Source organism: Homalodisca vitripennis, chromosome 8 (assembly GCF_021130785.1).
Source record: "Homalodisca vitripennis isolate AUS2020 chromosome 8, UT_GWSS_2.1, whole genome shotgun sequence".
Classification (NCBI taxonomy): Eukaryota; Metazoa; Arthropoda; class Insecta; order Hemiptera; family Cicadellidae; genus Homalodisca; species Homalodisca vitripennis.
The window spans coordinates 40105104-40127612 of record NC_060214.1 but is presented as its reverse complement, the minus strand read 5'-3'; the positions used below and the strand labels follow the sequence as shown (position 1 = coordinate 40127612).

At 34.5% G+C, this 22509-nt stretch overlaps 3 protein-coding genes across 6 annotated transcripts in view; 2 read left to right on the top strand and 1 right to left on the bottom strand.

Annotated features, from left to right (window-relative positions):
• LOC124367589 (scoloptoxin SSD14-like) overlaps positions 1–22509 on the bottom strand; it is a 142156-nt gene that overhangs the window by 59153 nt on the left and 60494 nt on the right. The window lies entirely within an intron of this gene.
• Positions 1–22509, top strand: part of LOC124367591 (glutathione hydrolase 1 proenzyme-like) — a 44904-nt gene that overhangs the window by 3644 nt on the left and 18751 nt on the right. For both annotated transcript variants that reach the window (XM_046824549.1, XM_046824548.1), the window contains exons 2-3: positions 7648–7878; positions 15755–15975. In XM_046824549.1, coding sequence (XP_046680505.1) covers positions 7648–7878; positions 15755–15975 — 452 coding nt within the window. The remainder of the gene's footprint in view (positions 1–7647; positions 7879–15754; positions 15976–22509) is intronic.
• On the top strand, positions 8640–9417 carry LOC124367593 (nuclear protein 1-like). The gene has a single exon (XM_046824552.1). The coding sequence runs from the start codon at positions 8812–8814 to the stop codon at positions 9010–9012; it is 201 nt and encodes a 66-aa protein (XP_046680508.1). The 5' UTR covers positions 8640–8811; the 3' UTR covers positions 9013–9417.

Genomic DNA, 22509 nt, shown 5'->3' with positions numbered 1-22509 from the left:
TGAATTAATTAGTATGAAAAAGGAACATTTTGAGCTATTGATTATTCATTTTTCACTAGCCCGGAAACAAGTTAGGCTACATACAGTTCGGTAAACACTAACGTGAGGTTTTCTCGGGTTCTATGATACTAAGTTGTCCCTTTTATCGGTTATTTTTTCAATCAATTCTCAACGTTTTCATTTTTTGATTGACCTAATTTGTCGTTACTGTGGTTCCATGGAATTCATACATCAACATCCGTCCATATCTAGGGGCAACCATTTTAAAACCAATTCCGTACACATTAAGCATTATTTTTAGTACAGAGAACAAGGGCTTGAAACAAATACCTATGCAGGATCACAATAATTGAATAATGAGGATTTTTATGTCTAGAATTAGATTCAAACATGCCAGTGTGTTTGATCCTCATGTTTTGATCGTGGAGTCGTTTATTGACACGTGTACGATCACGTGACTATCACAGCTCATCTACTGCGCAGTCAGATAAAGTCAGCTGTTTCTGTTTGTAAGAGAAGAGAACAAAACACCTGCACCGTATCATTCGTCTTCGCCGCTGTAACGAACAGTGACTAATATTATCATAATGGCCGTGTCTGTGAGTCATTCAAAACAGCTGATAACTCCGTGATAATGTTCTCCAAGTCACGCCGTTGTTTAACCACAACTTGGTTGACTGTATTTAGACTAAACATAATAAATGTCTTTTTCGCCATCTTCTATATATAATTTCTTTCCCAGTGCAATAACTGCTGCTGATTGTGTATATCATTCAAAATGTGTGAAATGAAGGAAAACCCATATGCATTGAAGTTTGGCGCATAATGTTGTAGAGATAATTCTCGTTACAGACCACAATAGAAGTACATCGATGAACAAAGAAATTATATTTCTAGTGGGTGTTGTAAAAGATAAAACAATTTTTTGATAGTTTTAGTAGACTATTTTACAGTGTGCGATAAACATTGTAAATATATTTGAAAACTTCCCACCGCAAGTAGAAGTCTAATTGTTCATAAGCACACTAAAAATATAAAATTACTAAAAAGCGAAATGAAATTTTAATGATGGCATTTTTAATGTATAGAACTTTAATTTATATTTAAGAATATAAAATAGTTCAAAAATGTATAGATAAGTTTTAATATATTAAGGATACCATTCTGCAGCGACAAGTGACTTTTTTTGCCTATTTAATAAATAAAATATGAATTTAACATTAACTGCAGTCCATTTGTATTATTGTTTATATTTATAATTAAGTTTTCAACACTCAATACTTTCATTTATATAAATTTATATTGTTTTATATTTGGCTCGAAAAATCTTAACTTGCTTTGCAATACATTTACCCGTTATTGGCATAGGTGATGTAATCTTTTATTATGAATAAATCATCAATATTTCTTTCCAGGTGAAATTAATAAATAAAAGTATCAGTAATGTGCCTCTCTAAAATACCGATTTCTATTACTGATCCTTGTATATCCTAGGTCGCAGAGGATAATCAAATTTGTATTTCGGTAGAGGGAAGAGTAAGAAACAGTAGCCTATATGTAAAGCAAGATTAGCCTACTTGTATATATAGTTGGTTTCTGTTATGGTATATGCATTTCAATCTTGGGATTCAAATTTCTTTTGATCATGATTTCAAATGATCTCAAATTGATTTCAAATTTCAAATGATCTTTTATATCATTAAATTCGTGGAGGATTCATACCCGATCTACCCCCTGGATACGCCCTTACTAGTTTGTATATAATCTCTTCGTCATCATTATTACTGACTCGTAAAATATTGCTTTAGCTGTATGATTTTAGACTCGACTACGTATAAAATTTGTTTATGGTATTTTTGTACATTCCATTTTAGTCCTTTCAGCAAGAAGAGATGAATTTGTTTCCCGGAGTTGGTAAGACTTTTTTCTCCATATCTAAAAATAACCACTTGTACGATCTTGTGAGTAATAACTCAACACCAAATAATATATCTTTCAACACGTAGATATAAACCGATGGCAAACATTTCCAACAAAATGTGTATACATGTTTTAAACGTTGCTGTAGCAAATTTAATTTGCTGGCACTGCGAGAATCGAGATCGTTCGCCACGTAGTCTTTGTTTCTGTTTTGAATAGTCCCGTTACAGTTATGCGAGCTCGAGACTCGCTCGAGGTCAGACGAAGGCGTTGCCTCTTGGAAGGAAGGAGGTGTTAAAAATAATCCAGTCATCATTTCTGTATAAATAAACACTGACTGTAAGACAGCAGAAGCACGGCTTTCTTGATCTACTTTGCTTGCAAGTGTCAACAAATTTTCCTTATCCTATATCCACTTATCAGATCCATTACTCTATGCGCTCAGTAGTTTGCCTTCTCTGATTCTTCCCGCATTAGGATGACAAACGATGTAAAGCAATATGATACAATAACTGTGACCTATTAGCATATAAACATTACTATTTACTTTCTAGGAGTAGGCTATTGCACACATCGTTTTACAGTTTTCTTTACACTTGTCACTTGTTTATTTTATGACCATTCTTAATTCAGATATTTTTGATAAATATCGGCTAATGCAAAAAGACGTGACAATTTAATAAAAATACAGATTTTGTATTGTGATTATTGCACTTGAGAATATAGATGAGTATTATTGCCTATATTATTGCTTACCAGGTTTTAAAATCTTTGACAAAGGAATATTCAAATATTTAAAAAACTGCCGGTTTGTACTGTAATTTGCATAATTAATTTTCAATAATGCGCTCTCTACGAGATGTATTAAATGTTTCCAGATGCATTTAATCTGTTGTTGGGTGGTAGTGTATCCTTATATTTTCCAATATAACCATGAAAATTCCTTACCGCTTGACATTATACATACAAATTTCCCTATGGCAAAGGATACTACAAAATGTCGTGGTTAATTTAGTTAATTAATTGCTTTGCGCCAACACTATATAATCACTAGTTGGAACTGAAAACTGAATTAATCTATATAGCCAGCATTACTTTTATCGTTCTTACTGTGATAGTTTGATTAAATGAATTACTCTTATCTACATTTTGTAGGGGATTAATGTTAATTTCTAATATGTAAATTATGTATAATTTTAAATGTAAATTCTAATAAACATCAGCATTTGTAGATACTTATCTAGATCGTCCACGCCAATTTGTGCTGCGTTTAGTTTTTGTGTTAAAATGATACAATTGGTGTTCGGTTGAGTCTACTTTATAACATTTATTTTTAATCATAGGCCTTTAACATATATTTCCTGAGGACAGGAAAATAAAATAATATTTTGATCATTCTATGAAGTAGATAAGTAGAATAAAAGGTAAGTAGATAAAATGTAGTAATATACTGGGGTATCTCGTAATCAGGTCTACAGGAAAAAAACTACTAAAGGATATGCAATTTTTACATTCCGCTCAAAATATTACTGTAGTAAATGGCGGTAAAGTAAGTAAATCTTATCCTCAGGAAAAGATATATTTTTCTTAAATTCTATTTCAGTTTAGAATGTCATATTCTTAGGCCGTAAGTCATTAGAAAACATGTCATTGCCTGAAGTCATAATTATTCTTCTACACATTATTGTAATTTTACATTCTTATCGCCGGCCGTTTTTCCTTAGGCCTGGTTAGAAAATTGTCAACAATTTCTTCTTTAAATGTCCATAATTTCTGATGAACTGATCAAATTTTTTCTATTTTCTGGCTTCAGGAAAGTCAGTAACTGCCTTAAAACGATGTCACTCTGATCTTTAAAATAAACCACCAAACATAAATGGATTGTACGACAACTATTTAAGGCAGTCTTGTGTTCTAGATGTCTCTACATTATTTATTTAGAGTACAAACAATAATACAACTTTAAAAACAAGGATTGGTAATAACACAAACTAACAAATACGTCGGTATACGCGCGTAGTACGTAGATATTTCTGTATAGAAATATATTCAGTCCGTGGTACTACGCACGTATATACCAAGGTTGACGCGACTCCAGATTAGGCACACGCGCTGTCATTGACTCGAAGGCACCATAGAGAACGCCAAGGTGGCATACCGTCTCTTCTTGCCACGCGCGGTGGGGCACACCAGCTATTGACCAATCAATAGGGAAGTGAAGTAATAACATGTTCGTTAATGAGTTTCTCCTTGTGGAAAATTCTGCTATAAATAAAAGTCCGTTCTTTCACTCCATGACATTTAGATTGTTAAGTACTTTACATCACTTTGAGAGATATCAACAACCTCCCTCCCCCCCCCTTTCCTTATGCCACCCGTAATATTTCATATATTTTATCTTGTATTCCATTGTTTCGTCATCAGCGTACATGAGATGAGTGTATAGACAAGAGCGTAACCGGGAAAACATTTTAGGGGTCCAGACAACTGATGTTTTCCCGTAGTAGACAGAGTAAGGTCCCAATTTGTTCCTTAAGAAAGATCTTGATCCGTTTCTTTGTTGAGAACGATCTTTCAGCAGTACATGTCAGTAATACTGAAATATTTAAATAATAATAATCCTTTACTAAAAACGTAATTATTGAAAAAATTGAAAATTGGTGGTGAGTCCGGACCCCTTATGCCCCTCGGTAGCTACATCCTTGTGTATGAAATGATTTTAATGCTCTGTGTAGTGTTGAAACCACAGGGCTCACAATTTAATACGAGATCAGAATCTTTAAGTATTGGTCTGTTTGATTGAAAAAGTTCAGTTCTTTCCTGACCAAAGAGAGTTGCCTGGATCACGTCATCAGGAATTATCACACTTCCGGTGCTGTGGTTGACTAGAAACTGCACAATTACACGCAGTATTAAAATAATAACTATTATAAATAAATATCATAAATACATTTTATTTGTGAAAATATTAGCCGTCATCGAACGTGTTTTTTATTCGCTATACAAATTTCTTTATTTATTTGTAACTTTTAAAATCGCAATAAAGTCACTTACATTAGAGTTTTGTGAACATCTTCGCTTCAACGCCATTTAAAGAAGTTACGCCGTCTGTAACATGACCAGTATATCCTTTATTAAAAAAAATGTATAATTGATTATATTTGATTTTTTGAAATGCTAACAGGATTATCATTTGCCATCCCTATATGTTCCTGATATTTTTAAATTGTGTCTTATTGAAGTGTATCTAAAATAATCTCTTTCTGTGGGCCATATTAATTTTTAAATTTTAAAAATCTATTTTGCTTATTAAGAGAACCTAATACACAAATGTATTAAACAGTATTTAGATTTTTTGACATAATACACATTTAATGTTTTCCCAGACATTAACAGTAAATTGCAATATAAAATTAATTAACCAATACCATTTAAATACGATATTAATTACAGCACCGTTAATATTTAAATAGGCTCTTTTTTAATAGCCCCTACTGTAAGTAACCTACTGTAAAGTAAATGAGTGAGTCACTAATTCCGTTGCGTCTTTACAAGTACCACGATTCTCGGTAACTGTCTACGCTTTGAGAAAGTGTCAGTTTTATTGAAAAAGTCAAGGGGCTAATGACTTGGCTTCTTGTTTGACCATTAAATCTTTTGTCATGAACAAAAGTCATAACGTGCACGCACCCTAGTCCTATGTTATACATTTTGAAATCACCGCTTTAATAAAAAAGTCAAGAATTTGAAAATAATTACAATTGCGAATATTGAGTTTATCTCCATTTCACCATCCACTTAGAGCAGCCACCATCTCTCTGTCACTGCCACTGCCACAGACTTGACTACTGGAATCTCGAGTTTCAGACGCTACGCTGAATGGGAAGTAAAACGGAACTGAACTCAATATTCGCATTGAATCAACCCTTCCTACGTTATGTCTAGAATTGCAATTGCATAAAAAATTATTATGAATACTCTTTTTTAAATTAATCGGGCAGTTCTAAGGTATCCTATGAATAATAATAATAGTATGTATGCCTAAGTACAGTAATAACTCTGATCTATATGTGTGTTATTTGATATTATGCAGTATTGCAATGGCTACATGCGAGTATATTTCTCATTTAAAATGGTTTTTAAGACTGTATTTTGTATAAAAAATAGAAATTTTGTATAAATCTGTAACTAGAAATTACAATTTCATCTCTTCCTAAAGAGAAAATTGTTGAAAAAAGTTCCAGACACTTGATCTGGAAAGAACCCAATTTGCTTTTGGTCAAAGGATCTTTGCGTCTACGCGATAACTATTGGCGGAAATGTCATAGAAATTTGAAACTTGGTACATAGTTGATACGAAAAAAGAGAACACTATATATATCTTGGGGTCTAAAAGTCAAAGGGCAGTCAGTCTGTCCTTCTCAGTGATTAATCTACATAAAAAGATCCTAGAGGTTTGAAACTTGGTACACATCTTCTTCTTGGTCCTGGAGAGATTTTGGGGTAAAAGACCAATGGGCAGTCCATGTGTCTATCCGTGTAATCCACCTGTGTGATAACTCTTGATAAGAATGCTGCAAAGGGTTCTCTTGATCCAAGAAAGAACCCTATTGATTTTGGGGTCAAAGGGTAGTCGGTTCGTCTGTCTGTCCGTCTGTGATAACTCTTTCGTTGAGTTTCGTAGGGTCCTTCCATATATATTAGCATCGCTTTAATTCTAATTAAAGAAATTATTATAGAATGTTGAACTCTGGACCACTAGCAAACAAGGTGTACGCGTAATTATAACTTTATTCGCAATGAGCGGATCGTGGTTATAGGAGTCGGGCTGCGCGTCAGGTTGGGTCAGGTCATTAACCCTTTACCTGTCTGAACTTAGCTTGTCAACGGGCAGGACTACATATATTTCCTCTTTGAATATATATTAGAATCTCAGTGTGAGACTTCTTGCCGGAGGGGGAGGCTAGTTCTAACCTAGATAATCCTAGCCATTTTACCACTCCACTGATCACTGTAAACGATACAATGAACAATAAAACATATACTAACGGGTGCCTGAATGGCACAAAAGTCGATTTTAGCACCATAATATATGTCTATGTCCGAAATAGCAAGATCTGAAAAATGAAGTAATCTTTTACTGCAGTCAGGGCCGTATTCAGCTTTGGCGGGCCCCGTAATAGATATTTGGCCGAGCCCCCTCATGTTCCGCCACAAGCAGTCTGAGAAGGGCCTGGCTACAGATAAAGCAGTTTGTAAATCTGATAAAACATTTGTATGTGTCGATTATATATATATTACATTGTATTTTGAGGTCGTAACATCAACTCCGATATTTTGGTTCAAAATCATCCACAGATTTCACTCCTGCTGCAGTCAGTCAGAAATAATGCAGTTTCTATTATTCTATTCATTATCTTAATGACCATTGAATCTGTTTTGATTTAGTTCACCCTCGAGATTATTCTCTACCACTGTGTATTGCCAATTCTTAAATGCACCAATGTTGACCAATATTTCATTAATATTTCTCCAAATTATTCATTAACGGAATATTTTAAGTAAGTTAAGTTTATTTTTATCTGATCTTCTTGAATGCCTAAGAGTCAATGGTCAATTATTTATATTAAATCCGTTTTTAGATAACTTCTTTAAGCATAAACTTCCAGTGACCTCTCGATATTGCCTCTGAATTATTATTCATTTCTTGTCCACCTCTGTTCTCAGGTCCGGCCTCAGGAAGCGGTACGTGTTGGTGTCTTGTGCAGCTATATTGGTGGTTTCTGCGGCTACTGCTTTGCTCACTTGGCAGCTAGCAGCCTATCACCAGCCGCTTCCGCCACTTCTCCGAGAACCGCCGGATCCAGAAGACCACCAACCACCCTCGCCCTCTTATCAGCATGTGTTCCGCCGCGCCGCTGTCTGCACTGATGGCACCCCTTGCTCTAGGATCGGCAGGTAGAAGGAATAACTTGTTGAAGAAAGTAATTAGCTTTGATTTTGATTTTTACCTCATAAAAAACACGTTAAACATTTTTAATGTTTGTTTGTAGAATTCTGCGTGATATAATTTTTAAAACGTTACTTATATCCATCCAAAATGCGTTTAGTTTTTATATATTATTGCTCGTTATTGCAAATGTCAATTGTATTCCATTAATTTAAAGACCTTGACAAAATGTACAAATTGAAACTCCTCCGAAAGGCGTTAGATGTTTGTATGTATTATTTGTAATCATGTCATATTAAGGAGCCGTATCTTGAACATGAACTATCATAGATTTTGCCCAAAAAACAAGGAAGAAATATGTGTTTAAAGTTTAAATTTGTCCTTATGAGAGAAAACTCAGGGTTGTATCGGTCCATTCACCCTTTAAATTATACAGTTACAATGAAATTAAGATTTGTATAAATGGTATCCAAATGTCGGTTTTATACAACCATAGGCTATATAGAGCAAACGGTTTTCCACAGTTCTACAAAAGTACTATACATCATACAAATATTAGCAAGATCGAAAACTTGAAGTACATAACAGCCCTAAATAGTGGAGATTAATCATAAAAAATATTTCAAAGAAGATTTGAAATAGGTACTTTAAATTTAATTAAAATTTAAGCATAGAGGAAAGCGGTTCCTTGCTATTATGCCGTTCTCGCAGTTTCTTTGTTCACCCATAATGCAATTGACCTTCATTCGACCAATCAGACAAGAGAGCGTGCGCATGCGCTAAGCGAACAGGTTATCTGCGACGAAGGACGGTTGGAAATTAGATTTGTGCAATCCAATTCTGAGTTCGTTCAGGATCAGGTGAAGTTGAAGACTCGTTTCTAAAGTAAATCACACTCAGTGTTTTAACGGTTACTTTGCGAAGTATCAACAATCCCAACCATGTCTGAGAGCCATTTTGATGACTACGAGCACTACAACTATGACCAGGACAAACAGCTGTATTGTGGACATAGTGGAAAACAACGTTCGAAGAAAGAAGCAAGTGAACATACGAACCATTTCGACCCCAGTGGACACACAAGAAAAATCGCAGACAAACTTCAAAAGACCGAACAGCACAAGAAAAACGGGAAACTCTAAACCGAAGGGTAATTAACTTAGTGTAATTTTTGTGAATGGACTTGTACTTCGGACTCGTTTCTTCGATCTCTGGACTGACTGAATTTTCGTGAGTTAAGTATATAAGTTATGTTTCTTGTACCCAAGCAGTTGTTGGGATTTTATTAAAATGGGACTTTTACTGGAAATGTTCGATGAAGTTTGTTTATCAAAGCAATGGACTAAACATAGGTTAAAGTTGTTGAGTGGCATTTGATGTCCAACTTCAAGGCACTTACATCTGCCGTGCTCTGCGCTTCAAACTTCCAGGAGCTTATTCCCTCGCTCGCCTTTGTAAAAATGTGTCCTATGGACTTGCTGATATTATTTTGTACCAACATACGATTGTGTATTTTATACGCATTTAAATAAAATTAGTTAAGTGTTTTCAGTGTTTGTGTATCGCCTGTTGTCCTTGTGAGTAGGATTAGACTATTATTGCATCTAGTACTCAAAATGTTAAATATGCTTAATTTAACATAGATTGCTTAAACCTTGAGTCATATGATAAACTTCAACTTCCACATTCAGTGGTAACCATCATTATAGGCTTAATCAAGAGATACTACTGAGTAATTAACCTGAACTTAATCTAAATCATCTGTAAACATTATCAGATTGCAAATATAGTATAATATTTGATTTAAAAGTGATTTTATTTAAATGTTAAAGACAATGGTAAGACTTAACTAAATAGGTCTAGCCCTATTCCTAGGGTTGTTGCAATATGAGGCTAGTTCCGATATTTGTTATCGATATCAATATCAAGCTTGGATATCGATATTATCGAATCCAAATATCGATATCCTTAATATCGACCTATATCGATAAATAAGGGAAGGGGAATGATTAATTTGGTGTATACAAACAACCTTTGATTGTATGAGTGTGTGTAACTAGTATAATCAAAGATACAACTTACGAGTTCATTTCCAAAATAATGTTTTTAATACTAGTACAACTTAATACATTAAAAAATAAACCATTATTTAAAGATAAAAAAGAAATTCCTTAAATTATTCTATTTAACATTTTTTTAACTAAGAACCATTTGAAGCACAATTATTAAAAAAACAATTGTTAAAGTAAGAATAAAAATTACAATTTTACATTTCAATATAAATCTACAAGAATCTAAATTGAGTTTTAAGAACAACAATTACATTTTAAAAAGCAACTATATTATATATGCTTAACTGAACCAAGCATCGTCTGGTTACTTTTTACTTAATATGCAAAGTTAATTTCTTTGCTGGCGTTGCATTTAACAACTGAACAAAGCAAGTTGTTTGAGTTTTGCTTTTGTACAATTAATACTAGCCAAAATAATAATAAAGAATTACAACTTTTCATTCAATATGATATCAAAACTCCGATATTTGTATATTTCTTCCGATATCACGATAATATCGAATAACTTATATCGATATCAATATAGGACATATCGAAACGATAATATCGATATATATTTATATCGATAAAATCGCAACATCCCTACCTATTCCTAATTGTTTGGTTTCTTTTTAACTTGATGGGTTTTTTCATTATTTAAAGAGATTTTTAATATTTCCTGTGTGGTGTTCCACAATGGTTATGGTTCCTGTGATAGATATAAGATTAAATTGTATAAGCTTTTAGTAAATTAATTTCAGTACTTTGGTAATATCTCCAAGTTACTATTTTTTCTCAGTTTATCTTACCAGAAACTTAAAAAAAACTACATTATTATAGGGAACTTTATTATTTGACTTACTGTGAAAATTAAATGTCATAACGTTCGGTTCTTGTTTTTGTCTTCCGAAAGGAAGCGATGTTGGCGAGAAGTAAGCCACTCTGTCCCCATCTACTATTTGTACTAGGCTATAGGATACATTGTTTTATAAATATAAAAAGTTAATCAACATTATCAGCAATCATGTGATCATCTGAGCTTGAATTTAACCCTTTGAGCCCCAGCCGCCGGTATATCGTCGGTAAATTTCACTGTCTAAAAACCCCAGGCCGACGATATTCCGGCGGTAAAAATAGTGCGAGAAACCCCAGCCGACGATATGTCGTCGGCATGATATAAGTTATTATAAATGGCTCTTAAGTGTTTAATTTTAGCGACACCAGTGGTTTTAGAACTTATAATTTTATTTTTCATACATATACAATATGATTTCATGGTCAAATGTTACTAAATAATATTTACACTACTCCTAAAGAAAGAGTAAGAAGATCAGCTGTTACTAAGAACAACATCTGCATCTGCTGTGACATTGTTTACGTTTAGTAGACTGTGTTGATGTTCATTACGTTTGTGTGAGTAGACAGTTATATTATTGTTTCGGTACTTTCAGTATGAAATATTGTTTTATTTTGTAAATAATGGGTGACTCAAACCGGTACTTTGGGATTATACCGACCACACTAGTATGAAGAACACAAAAATATAAATTTATAGAAACAAACATGAAAGAACGAAAAAAACAACTCTTCAATTACAAAATTACAAACTTACAAGCATTTCCAGGTATTGTGATCGGTATTGTTGTCGCTGTTATCTTATCTTTCTCGAGAATCCTGATTACGGCAGGCCGCGCGGCATCACATGATTTACAAGGTACATAATTGCCTTTCCATTAAAATTCAATTTATATTTCTGATCAGCCCCTCTAGAATTTGATATTTTACTGATAGGTACTATCTCGAGGGATGTTTTTCTTTCGTTGACATCAGCGCGGGGCAGCACCGAAGGTGCTGTCAATGCCCGCGCTGATGGCCGGAGGCACTCGCATTTTGGGTGGCGGAATGTGATCAAGAATAAAAACAAGTTTTGAGTGTTTTTTCAATAAAGAGTTTAGTTTTAGTTTGGTAAATGTTTGTTTTTGTTGAAATTTTGTGTTTGGAGAAATGTAGAGGTAAAACACGGAAGTACAACAAAGCGATGCACCAGCTGAACGGGCGGCGAGACTCTGCAATCACGTTATCTACTAGATCGCTCGACTTTGACCTCTGTCTGAGGATGGGGAAGGGGTTTGCGATAAGACAATTCCTGTTTTATATTACCGAAATATTGTTCTACGCTAATCTAGTAATCAGTAGAAGCGAAATATCAAATAACGATTCATGTCTGGGTGTGGTCGGTATAATCCCAAAGTACCCTCAAACCTAGCAGAACATTCAAGTGACATTGACAGACAATTGAATATTGACTTTTCAGATGACGATTCAGTATTATCTGATATTTTTGACGATGATAGTGACCTTGATCCGATGTATGATCCTAAATATGATAGTGACAATGGCAGAAATGTAGGCCTATTTAGTGCTAAAGACTTAACACATGAGATACCATCTACATCAGCTCAGAATAATGTTACACAACCTAGGCCTAGTACGTCACAGGTTTTTATGTCATTAAAAAAAATATTTTACAAAATATTTATTATTGAACTAATCTGTCTGAAAACTTTTTTCTATGTTTGCAATAACATGACAAATGAAATAAAATGATTTCCCACACGTTAATTGTTTCTTGTTTTATTTCTAAAAAATGTTAAATGTAACTTTTTTCTTTTTTTTTAGTTTGCACATATGCGTTATTTTACATATATAAAAGTACACAAACATTTTTTAGCCCTTATTAAATTTTTTATTTGTAAAGTACCTTATTTCTAACATTTTAATGTATTATTTAGGTCATTAGCTAGTATATTAGTGATGTTATGATTTTTCAAATGAAATCGTACAAAATCACTGAAAAGGCCTTGGGGTTTTTAGACAGTTACTTGCAAAACTAGACTTGGTAAAAATTTGCACAAACAATATTTTTAGGTCCGGGGCTCAAAGGGTTAAGCACTATCTCGAGGGATGTTTTGAGTTTTTGCCAAGGAAGTTGTCTCTGATGACCAGAGGCATTTCTGATCAGTACTTTCTCGACTTCAAATCACGTGCAAAATTGGCCAACTTGATCTGATGTCGGAAAAGTTGGGTGATCAAGAACATGATCTGAGGTAAGAAAAATCCATGGGCATAAGTGCGGAGTTAGATGGTGCCTTTCATCCCACACTGCTGGTGAAAAAAGAAAAACATTGCTCGAGATAGAACCTAAAATCAAACTCAGATCAATGAGCGTACATAAAAATTATCTTTGACTTCGGTACTACTAGTAGTAACATATTTATATCTGTTCTGAAGTTACTTGTTTTGAATAAAAAAAAAATAGTTAGGCATAAAGATAAATATAACAAAATAACACTATTTATGATTTACTGTTTTGAGATGTTTGTTTCGTTATTGCATTTTCTTCATTATTTAAATAACACTTTCCCGTCGCCTGTCTTTATTTTATGTTTGATTATTGATTCTTTTTTTATTATTTACATAATTACATAATTGTTTAAAGTAGGCTAGATTAATTTAAAACATAAGACTTTAATTTATTAGTTGATATCGTTTAATGGTTCTGTTATTCAATAAATTTTAATAAGCGATTTAAAAACCGGGTCTGCTTATCGTACTCCACCCATCGATCTTCATAAAGACATGTCATTTTCATAGTGAGTCAAATAAAGTTTGGTCATTTAGCTTATATTAATAGGCCACAAAGACTATAACTATCAATTAGATATATCTAAATTATCAAATATAAAAAACAATTGACCTATTTATAATAATTTCCAGCTGTTTTTTCGTTACAGAATAAAAACATTGCTTAAAATTAAGCTAGTTCAAACAGTAAAATCATTTGCGAAATGAGTAATGGCATTGGGAAGAACAAAGGGTAATGGACATTTGCTTTATATGTCAAAATGTATTTTTAAACAATGAAAAATGTTTCAAATGGCTACAAGATCTTGCTTCTGTAATTCAAAGTGTCCAGTTTGCAGTGAGGAGATGAAAACTATAACTAAACAGTGTTTCGTTGTAAGAAAAGTAAAATAAAAAACCGTTACAGAAAATGCACTTGAGAATACTTTTTCTAACAATAAATTTTGGTTGGAACCAAACCAATTATGACTCTCTAATAAATGAATGTAGTGTTGATAGCACCAGTATGTGCAGAAATACTATAACAGATTGGCTACAATTTTGTAGAGAGGTTTTGATTTGTATGGTTTTAAAAATAAAACTAAAGTATTATTTTCTATAATCTTAAATACCTATATTTCTTTAACAATAAAATATAATATAAAAACCTATAATGTAATTCGGTTCGACATTATTTTTCCAAATTAATTGAAACAATGTCAAATCGTGTGTATGGTGTATAAGTAATAGCTAGAAGTACATGTATTACTTGAGTTACAAGGTGTCGAACACATTTATCCTTCAAAATAGTAAAAATTAACTAAATGGCTGTTTTGGCTGTTTAATTTTATAACTGTCTTATCCTTCATAAAATTTTTATTTATCATTAAATTATTACTTACAAAAAGCCGACCTATAATGTGATTTCAAATATCTATAACGAAACTTGCTGCGGGATTTGGCTTTCAGTAGTTTTAGATCATGAATATCAAGGTTTCGATTGTGGTGGTGGCTGCTTATTATACCACAGCAGATCATTCTCTATCTTTCCACTTTGTTCCTATCTAGTAGTTGTAATTATAGTTGCTATATAAGTAGGTAAATTACATATCTACTATAAAGAGAAAAAGTTAAAATAATATTTACATGTGCTCACGTGATCTGAGCTTGCATTTATTTACTATCTCGAGGAAAGTATTTCTTTTTTGTCAGTAGTTTGAGACGTCACCAACCCCCTCAGATCGTGCAACTTTTTTGAAGTCAGATCACGTTAGATGATCTGGCATGTGGACTAAGGTATGGAAAGTACCGATCGGAAACGCCCCTGGCCATCAGTACTCCTTTGATCTTGGCACCACTCTAAAATTTTTGAGTTTTTCTTCCCAGAGACCTATAATAAACACTACATTATTTAAAAAAAAAACAACTATTTTTACCTATTATGAAAATTACGTACCATTATGCCGTTGTTGGTTTTTACGTTTTAAAAGGAAGTGATTTCAGTTAGAGTGAAGTTATTCCGTCCCTATCTGCTATTTTATATTAGGCTATATGAGTATGTAAAAACATACATGTTTATTCTAAATGTGAAAATTTATTAAGCGCTCACATGATCTGAGCTTGTGTTAGTACTATCTTGAAGAAAGTTTTTCACGTGAAGTGCGGGAAGGTGCTTTAGAACATTTAAACAAATTTTATTGTGTTTTACAATTAACACATACTAATACACACAGTTCTATAACCTTACAAATAAATAGTACATATGTCGCTAAAGTAAATTAATTAAATATTATTTGCTCCAACCATAGAGAACAATAGTGGTTAGATTTAGTAAAGTACAGTCTTATTGACTTTAAATCGCACATTAAAGTATCATCAGATACATTATGTCTTTGGAATTTTGGCTTTTCTGAGCGTAAAACAAGCCTTTCTTGCTTGAAATAATAACTTTAAACTTGGATGAAAAGTATTAAGAATAACACCAAAGTTTATAAAGCACAAATTAACTTCTCCCAAACTTGAGTTTCATGATATATTTTCAAGTTTAATTGGGGTGGTATGAATATTATTTTTTATAAACCAATTCGAGCAATTAACATTTTACCCAAATTGTTTAGTTCAATTTCTGAGGTAACATCTTAGCTAATTGAAAGAAGTATTATAGTTATAAGTCAAGAGTACTACGCTCTTTGCCAACTTGATTTAACAGAGATATCCTGGCCAAGAATGGTTCAGCAGTGGATGCAGCTGTGGCCGCTCTCTTCTGCAACGGCGTTGTTAATATGCAGAGCATGGGCTTGGGTGGCGGCTTCATCATGACACTGTATGAACGAGCCACCAGGACCGGTCACTCCCTTGTTGCGAGGGAGACTGCCCCAGGCTCTGCCACCAAGAATATGTTCGATCGCAACAGCACTCTGTCACGAGATGGTAGGTTTTATATATCTCTTTTTATTTCCAACTTTTGGATAACTTTGTCATAGAATTAACGTAATATATACTAACTGAAATTTGGTTTTTTATTTTTGTTCATGTTATGTATAAGTTAGCAGTGATGTAATAAAACCTAAGTTATAGTGTTATAAGATTAGACATAGCTGTTTTTGGAATGTAAGTAACTAACTGTTGGTTCTTGAAACTTTTACCAATTTTCTTAGTGGATTGTAAATTTCAAACGATTATATAAGAGATTAAAATAAAAAAAAACTACGTAGTAACAACTGTAAGTGTTTGGTACAATAAATTAATATATACATGAACTGAGCAAGTTTACTTCTGAGTAAGTAAATTTACAGTATTCCTTTTAAATTCATATGTATCATGCTGATTAAAAAAAAATATTAATCAAAATTGGATTTATTTGTTATTATACTGGAGAGGAAAATATGTATTTATTTTTTTGCCATTGTTTTAGTAACTTTCAAGTACTGTGGTTTTTGTATTCAGTTGTAAAAAATTTTGTTTTGCACCAATGCAGTTTAGAATTTTTAACAAACTGAGACTCGGTTATTTAGAAATTATTGAAATATCAAATCAAATCGAAAACATCTTTATTTCCATTAAGGTACAAATAATTTAGAAATCATAGGAGCACAATTTTTACATTTATAATATAAAATTACTTAGTAATTAACACCATAACATAAAATTGCAAAAAAAAATTAATACTTATACTTATATAGACTGCTCTAATGTTTGTGGAAATATTTCCTCACATAGGTGCATAGCACTTGTGCGTGAGAGAATGAGTCCCATTAATTCAAAAATAATTTTCTTAGGGAAATAAGACGTTTAAATAATGTTTACTAAAAAAATATATATATAGAAAAATAGTTGATTTAATGGATTATAAATACAGATAATGCTCATAGTGGTAAAGAAGAAAAAGCAATATGAGGTTATAGAAGAGACACAATAGCAAACACTTATCAGTGAATGAAGGTAATCAAAATAAGGATAAACGAGGAACTGTTAGATGATAAGAAATAAAAAACCGACAGACAAACGGACTCCTCAGTCGGGACAATGCTTGAGGCTTCTGCCCCTCCTTTCAGTTATCCTACCCCAAACTAATCTTACCCCGCACCTCTACCGGTTCTTTTCCGTTAATTCACTACAAATCCAATATTTTAAATAATATCTCTATTAAATTTCATTATGACAAGTCACTTAAGACCCTAGCTTGCCTATTCAAAGCTCAGATCACACGATGCTTGCCCTCTGCGCAGCGCTTCGCGCTGCTTGCTCTTTTGGAAAAAAAATTAACTCGAGCTTGCAAACTCCAAGCCCAGATCAAGCGGTGCGCGTTTATCACTAAAAAAAAAGATAAATCCTATCGTTTCCGTATTCTGTATTCCGATTGGTCCATCCGTAGGAATTTCCTCACTGCGCATGTGCGTGGAGATAGAATATATAGGGTGAACTGTTAACACGCTTATATAGGTAGGAGGTGGCCAAACTCGTGATTCGTCGGTTAAAAGTGACCAACCAGAGTTTAAGGATTTCCCGCTTTTCAATAGACAATGAATTAACCACTTTAATCGGACGATCTTTGTTCGAAATGAACCTTCAATCTTCATGCGACCGCAGTGATCAGTACTATTTACAACAATAACAATTGTACATTGGTTATCCTTTTGAATTATAAATAAAACATATGACGGCGTGTAAAATGTTTTTTAGATGCTATTTAAATCACTTCATTCCAGGTATTTACTATTATTAACTAACACAATTGGCTAAAGAAAACCAAAATTAATCTAATTTAAGTACAAACATCATTGGTAATGAATTAACGGAATTCCAGACCATAAAACTAATGGTAGTGAATTAACGGAAAAGAACCCCTCTACCTACCACGCTGGCAACCACACCACACGCACGCACGCGCACACACACACACAACTGATCCACAATAGACAATAGACAATATTCTTTATTTGCTGTTTTTTAAGAATACAATGGCGTCAAACATCGTGATAATCTTGCTTTACATATTTTATGTAATCTATTTGTTTATTAATTTTTGTAATGTTTTGTCATCTTATAAAAAGGTCAAAAAAACTCTTGTCGAGTATAAGGGACGCTCCAGTCGCTAGCACAGTTCTGAAGTTCATTTTTTAACTGGTTTCCTTCTCTTGTCCTTAATGGTTTTTGGCAATGAGTTGAGATTTGCGGCCCATGTATGAGGTTTTTTTGCTAAATGTTGTTGGTGGTGAATAGGAATGACTGTAGTCTGGCTGCTCTCTAGTGTTGTCAAGAAATGTATGTCTTATTTTCTTGGAAGGTCAGCTGATTGGTGTAGATTGACAATGCAAGTATGTAGGAGTGATGTGACGGTCATAGGACCTTAAGTGACTTGAACGCCTTCTCTGCAAGCTATCTGTAGGGACTAGGCCTGCAAGTGTTGCTAATAGCTTATTTTTGGAGGATCAGGATTTTGTTAAGGTTGCCTCGGGATGTTGGAGCCCCAAGAAATTAATCCATATCTATGTGAGATTCCACCATCGCCAGTAGTAGGCTGTTTTGGCATAATTTCCAGGGGCTCCTCCCATCCACAATCATTCTTTTGACTACAAATATCCCAGATCGAGGTTTCTTGGTTCAGTGCATTATATGAATCTCCCCAGGAAAAGGTCTGCATCAATTGTGAGACCCAGTAGTTTGGTCTTTTGTTCTGTTGAAATATTGGGAATATTCTGGTATTTGTTCATGTCTTCTGCTTAAAAATTGATATGCCTTGTGGTTTTGGATGGATTGATAGCTAAGTCGTTCGTCGTTTTGAAGGACAGTTATTGGATGTGCTTTGTCTGTAGATGTAAAAATGCTAGTTACTAATTCATGTGGACATTGTGTCATTGCAAATAGAAGAGTTGATCGTCTGCGTTCATTATAGTACTCTACATTGTCATCATTGATAAAAAACAGAAAAAGGTCGTTGGTGAAAAGAATAAATAAAAAGGGGCCGTACTGAGCCTTGAGGCACTCATCTTCTCACTGGCAGTGGCTTGATCTGTATAAACATTTTTTTCCATTCAGATTTTTGTTGACATTTCTAGTAATTTGTGTGACGATCTTTCAGGTAGCTAGCCCCCATCTTTTGCTAGGCCGTCAATACCCTTAAAGACAAGTGTTTTCTCAGGATGAGGGTATGATCCCAAGCATCGAAGGCTTTGCTGTAGAGTAGTCAAGTAGAATAGCCTGAGACATGTTTGCCATCTTCCAGGTTGACTGTGATTTTTCAAGTAAATTGGTAACAGCTGTGGGTCGGTGGATCTACCTTTGAGGAATAATCCATGTTGAATTTTTTGTTAATAAGTCTCATTTCTTTCCATGTAAGGTCTAGCATTCTTGACAGAGCAATCTTTTCTATTATTTTTTTGAGAGTGTTGCTATTAGCGGATAGGGCGGGGTAATTCTTGGTTTGATGAGGGGATCTTTCTTGTGTTTTGGATATATTTTAGAGTTTTTAAAAGCAAGAGGGAAATTGTCCTGAACTAAATGATTTGTTTATTATGCTGACAATGGAGGTGCTAGTTGTTTGCACAGCTGTTTTACGACCTTTGATGGAACCTCGTTCTACTCACAAGATAACTTAGATTCTTAGTGAGGTTATTGTTGCAATGACTTCCTTTGTGTTAGTAGGTTTTAAAAATAGTAATCGGGTATCACTTTGTGGGAGGGTAATTGGTGATTGTGGGGGTGGGGGGGGGGGGGGTGTTATTATTGTGTTTTTTAAATTGTTCCTGGATTGTTATCCAATGTGGAAGCTGCTATTTTCGAAAAAAATATTTATTAAAGTGTTCAGCCACATGAACAGGGTTATACTCTATTTGTCATCCATCTCCAACTGCATATTTGCTTCACCTTTTCTTGTTTATTTTGTTTCTCCGAGTTGATTGTTGATCCAGATTGGACTTGTACTTTGTTGTCAGCCTGAATTAATATATTCTGCTGTTATGCTTCGTTTGAGATTTCGGATGTTTAAGGTCGTAGGGTTTTCTTTTATTCTGGTCATTGCTATTTTGTCATCATGTATTTTCCAGTTAGTTCATATCTGTTGTAAGGCAGTTAGGAAAAGTCTTCTTTTAGAATTTTTACTTCTTCATCGTATTGTACATTAAGCTTCCTACACTTGGTTGTGCTTGATACCTTTCTTCTTAGGGACATACCATGGTCTAGTGTTTGTACTTTACGTTTGTAAAAAACAAGTTAAGCTTCTCTTTCAACATCTGGTGCAGCATGAAGCTCTCCAATTTTCCAGAAAGAATTTTCGTCTTTAAGTATGGTTCAAGATTTTTCCTTTGAAAATATTCTCCTAACTGTAGCTTCTTTCTTAGAGGACAATTTGGTTTTGCATGTTGACGGTTTGCAAATCTCGGCCAGTGTGATCTGATATCCCAGTCTGTAATACTGTGAAGTTCACCATATCTTCTGATATGTTTGTGCAAATACAATCAAATAGATGTTCTGGAGTGATAGTGTTCCTTGTCTCTGGGAGAGATAGACAGCTTGATACCAAAAAATTGATAGTTCACTCCTTCAAGATATTGTATTGTCTGATACTTTCGGTTAATCTGTCTATATTGACATTCTCCCATTAAGTATTTGGAGTTTAGCTTCAGCTTTTTATGTTGTAAGTACGTCAGCTAATATGGTCAACTAGATAATTTGACCTTGTCCTCCTGGAGGACGTTAAACACCATGTACATAGAGTGTTTGTTTGGATATTAATTTTTGTTAATAGCAGTTTCACATACCAGTTCCACGTTCCTATAGATATGTCTATGGCTTCTGTTTTTTGGTACGTTTTTCATGTACATTAGATTGCAACTCCTCCCATTTTTTGATTTTTCCCTACTGTAAGATGGTACTAATTCATATCACTAATATGAGTAAGTAATAGCGTTTCTGGTGCTCAATCAATGTTCAGAAATGTCATCAGTATTGTTGGTTTTAAATCATTCATTAGATGGTTTATTCTCTCTACTTTTTTTGAGAGTCACTTGGACATTTTGATGAAATATAGTTATGGGAGCTATTTCATCTTGTGTAGGAATAGAATCCTAAATATTTTGATTTTGTGTTTTTTTTGCTAGCTGTTTGTGCTAGTCTTTCTTGGACGCTCGAAATTCCTAAAAGGAGCTTTTTCAGTATTGGTAATATTGATCATGAAGAGGTGGTTGTTCGTGACGTGTTGTGTCTCATGTCCATTTTCCTGGGTTTCTTGGTGGTTCTTCACCTACTGTAATGGGTGGCAGCAAGGTGTGGTGTGTCATGTTGAAGTTCTCTTGAGTTAAACGGCAAATGGAGCGCCTTGTGATTGCGGGTGTTTTCGATTGTGTGTCGGGTGGGTTGCTGGGGCGTATGTATCACTGTGGCGTGGTGTTGTGTGTTGTAAGGGTTTCATTGTCGTGGGGAGATTGAGGGATTGGTAAAGTATGGAAATGTTGGTACGCTTATGCGCAGGGACGTTTGGTGGGGGTTGGGTCATGTCCGTGTGCGTTGGTCCAGCGGTTGACAGTTGGTGTTTTTTTCGCTACTATATGCCTCTTGTGTCCGTGGTTGGTTGGGTACCCTGTGTTATGGTGTTGTTTTTCTTGCGGCTTTGTGGGTGTTGTGACGGGTTCCGGTTGGTACGCCGGGTTGGGTGGGTTCGTGTTTGTCTGATGGTGTGTGGGCCGAGGCAAGTGTTGTGCTGGCAGGTGTCATGTTGATGTGTGTTTGCCGTGTTTTGTGTGTTGTGTTTTGTTGTCATTAGTGTTAGGTTGTTCCATGGTGTGTTTGCGGGTTCTTGCCAATTAGGCGTTGTAGTGTCGTGTTGGTTGTGGGTGGCGACCTGGGGTTGCCGGGGTGAGCTGTGATGTTGGTCCTGTGATTGTGTGTTGGGTTGGTATATGCGTTAATGGGTTTGTATGTGTTATTGTGCTTTTTGTGTGTGTTGTTGTGGCTGTGTGGGGCTGTTGTGTGCTGTGTGTTGTTGTGTTTTGTTGAGTTTTGGTACTGGGTGGTTGTGTGTTGGTGGAGTTGTGTCCGTTGACTGTGTTGTGTTATGTGCATGTGTTATTACCTTCTCCGTATTTTCCAGGAGTGAGCACTCGTGAGTCTGAAGTGTACGAAGAGATTGGACTTACTGGGGATGTGTTCATTGCTTGCGTGTTGGTACTATGTGTGATTCAGCCCTAAGATGTTTTGCCTAGATCATTGTCCTGATAACTGTTCATTTGCTTCACCCATTTTGCTTAGTGTGTTCATTTGCACAATGGTTGAGAAATATTTGAAGGGTTTTTCTGTGTCTTGTAATTGCACAATGCAGTGTGATTTAGAGTTGTAGAGCTCCTTTCTGGGATCATTTTTGATGTTCGTACAACGCAATGTGGTCAGTTGGTTTTCCTTGATATTCGTGTGGATAGATGACACATCATACACTAATTTTGTAGCTCCAGTTTTTCAGATTGTTAAACA

Coding starts and splice junctions, on each gene's coding strand:
- LOC124367593 (XM_046824552.1), top strand. CDS start 8,812: ATGTCTGAGAGCCATTTTGATGACTACGAGCACTACAACTATGACCAG.